Raw genomic sequence first — 1,594 nt, forward strand, 5'->3', positions numbered from 1 at the left:
TTGCTTCCTAGCTCACAGATACAGCCATGGGTCAAATAACATCAAGGAGATGTTCTGAGAAATGCTTCTTTACGTGATTTCACCATCGTGTGAACATCACAGAGTGTCCTTACACACAACTAGATGGCATAGCCTATTACACAATCACTCGATGTGGCCTTTTACTGACAACATTAGCTGTGGACTTTGCAGGCTTAGGAGCCATGATGACCCCTTTTGAACTCCCCTTCACTGATCGGATTTTCTTCATAAAGTGGTGATTCCATCAGGTGATGCTTCACCTGTGGGACGACAAAATATCTGATGATCTTGTCACCAACCCATATTTCCATCAGATTCATTAACAACATGGAAACCAGAAACCAGACAGCTGTTTCAGAATTTCTTCTCTTGGAGGTGACAGAGGATCCAGAACTGCAGCCCCTCCTCTTCAGCCTGTTCCTGTCCATGTACCTGGTCACCGTCCTGGGAAACCTGCTCATCATCCTGGCTGTCATCTCTGACTCCCACCTCCACACCCCCATGTACTTCCTTCTCTCCAATCTGTCCTTTACTGACATCTCTTTAAGCACAGCCACGGTCCCCAAAATGTTAGTGAACATCCAAGCTCAGCATTCAAGCATCACTTACACAGGCTGCCTCACCCAGACCTGTTTCGTCCTGGTTTTTTCCACTTTTGAAAATTTTCTTCTAGGGGTGATGGCCTATGACCGTTTTGTGGCCATTTGTCACCCCCTGAGATACACGGTCATCATGAACCCTCGGCTTTCCGTCCTGATGATTCTCCTCTCCCTGTCTATTAGTGTTGGGGATTCCCTGTTGCACAGTCTGATGCTGCTGCGGCTGTCCTTCTGCACAGACCCAGAAATCCCCCTCTTCTTCTGTGAAGTTGTTCAAGTCATCAAGCTCGCCTGCTCTGATACCCTCATCAATAATATTCTGATATATTTTGCAGCATGCGTGTTAGGTGGGATACCCCTCTCTGGAATCATTTTCTCTTATATTCACATTGCTTCCTCTGTTTTGAGAATGCCTTCAGCAGGAGGAAAGTACAAAGCTTTCTCCACCTGTGGGTCTCACCTCTCAGTTGTTTCCTTATTCTATGGGACAAGTTTTGGAGTGTACTTTAGTTCTGCATTTACACACTCTACCAGGAAGAGTGCAGTAGCTTCGATGATGTACACTGTGGTCACTCCCATGATGAACCCCTTCATCTACAGCCTGAGGAACAGGGATGTGAAGGGGGGCTTGAGGAACCTCCTCTGTAGGAGATTTTCTTATCTGTGATGTGTCATCTGGGTTGGCCTGGGTTACTAGAATGAGGCACAGTGAAAGGAATACTGGGTAAGCCACAATGCCTTACTCTTTTGTCACCAAATTCTTATAAAAAGACTAGATCCCATAATGGCTTTCTGTTTTTTCTTTGTTTGTTTGTTTTTAACTTAATATATAAATCATTTATTTGAAGGTAAGCTAAGTAACATCAAAACAAATTGTATAACTGTAAAAAATCCCCAGCCTTAAAGAACAATATATATTTAGTTTTAAATTTACTTTGAATAAAACAATTGCAAAGAAATGGAGAATGGCTTAC

The 1,594-nt window shown here is 43.5% G+C and overlaps 1 protein-coding gene across 1 annotated transcript; it reads left to right on the top strand.

Annotated features, from left to right (window-relative positions):
• Nucleotides 1-333: 333 nt before the first annotated feature.
• On the top strand, nucleotides 334-1,287 carry LOC134388341 (olfactory receptor 7G2-like). The gene has a single exon (XM_063111303.1). It carries the CDS (start codon nucleotides 349-351, stop codon nucleotides 1,285-1,287), a length of 939 nt encoding a protein of 312 aa, XP_062967373.1. The 5' UTR covers nucleotides 334-348.
• The last annotated feature ends 307 nt before the right edge of the window (nucleotides 1,288-1,594 follow it).

The sequence above is a fragment of the Cynocephalus volans genome, chromosome 10, assembly GCF_027409185.1.
Source record: "Cynocephalus volans isolate mCynVol1 chromosome 10, mCynVol1.pri, whole genome shotgun sequence".
NCBI classification, from domain to species: domain Eukaryota; kingdom Metazoa; phylum Chordata; class Mammalia; order Dermoptera; family Cynocephalidae; genus Cynocephalus; species Cynocephalus volans.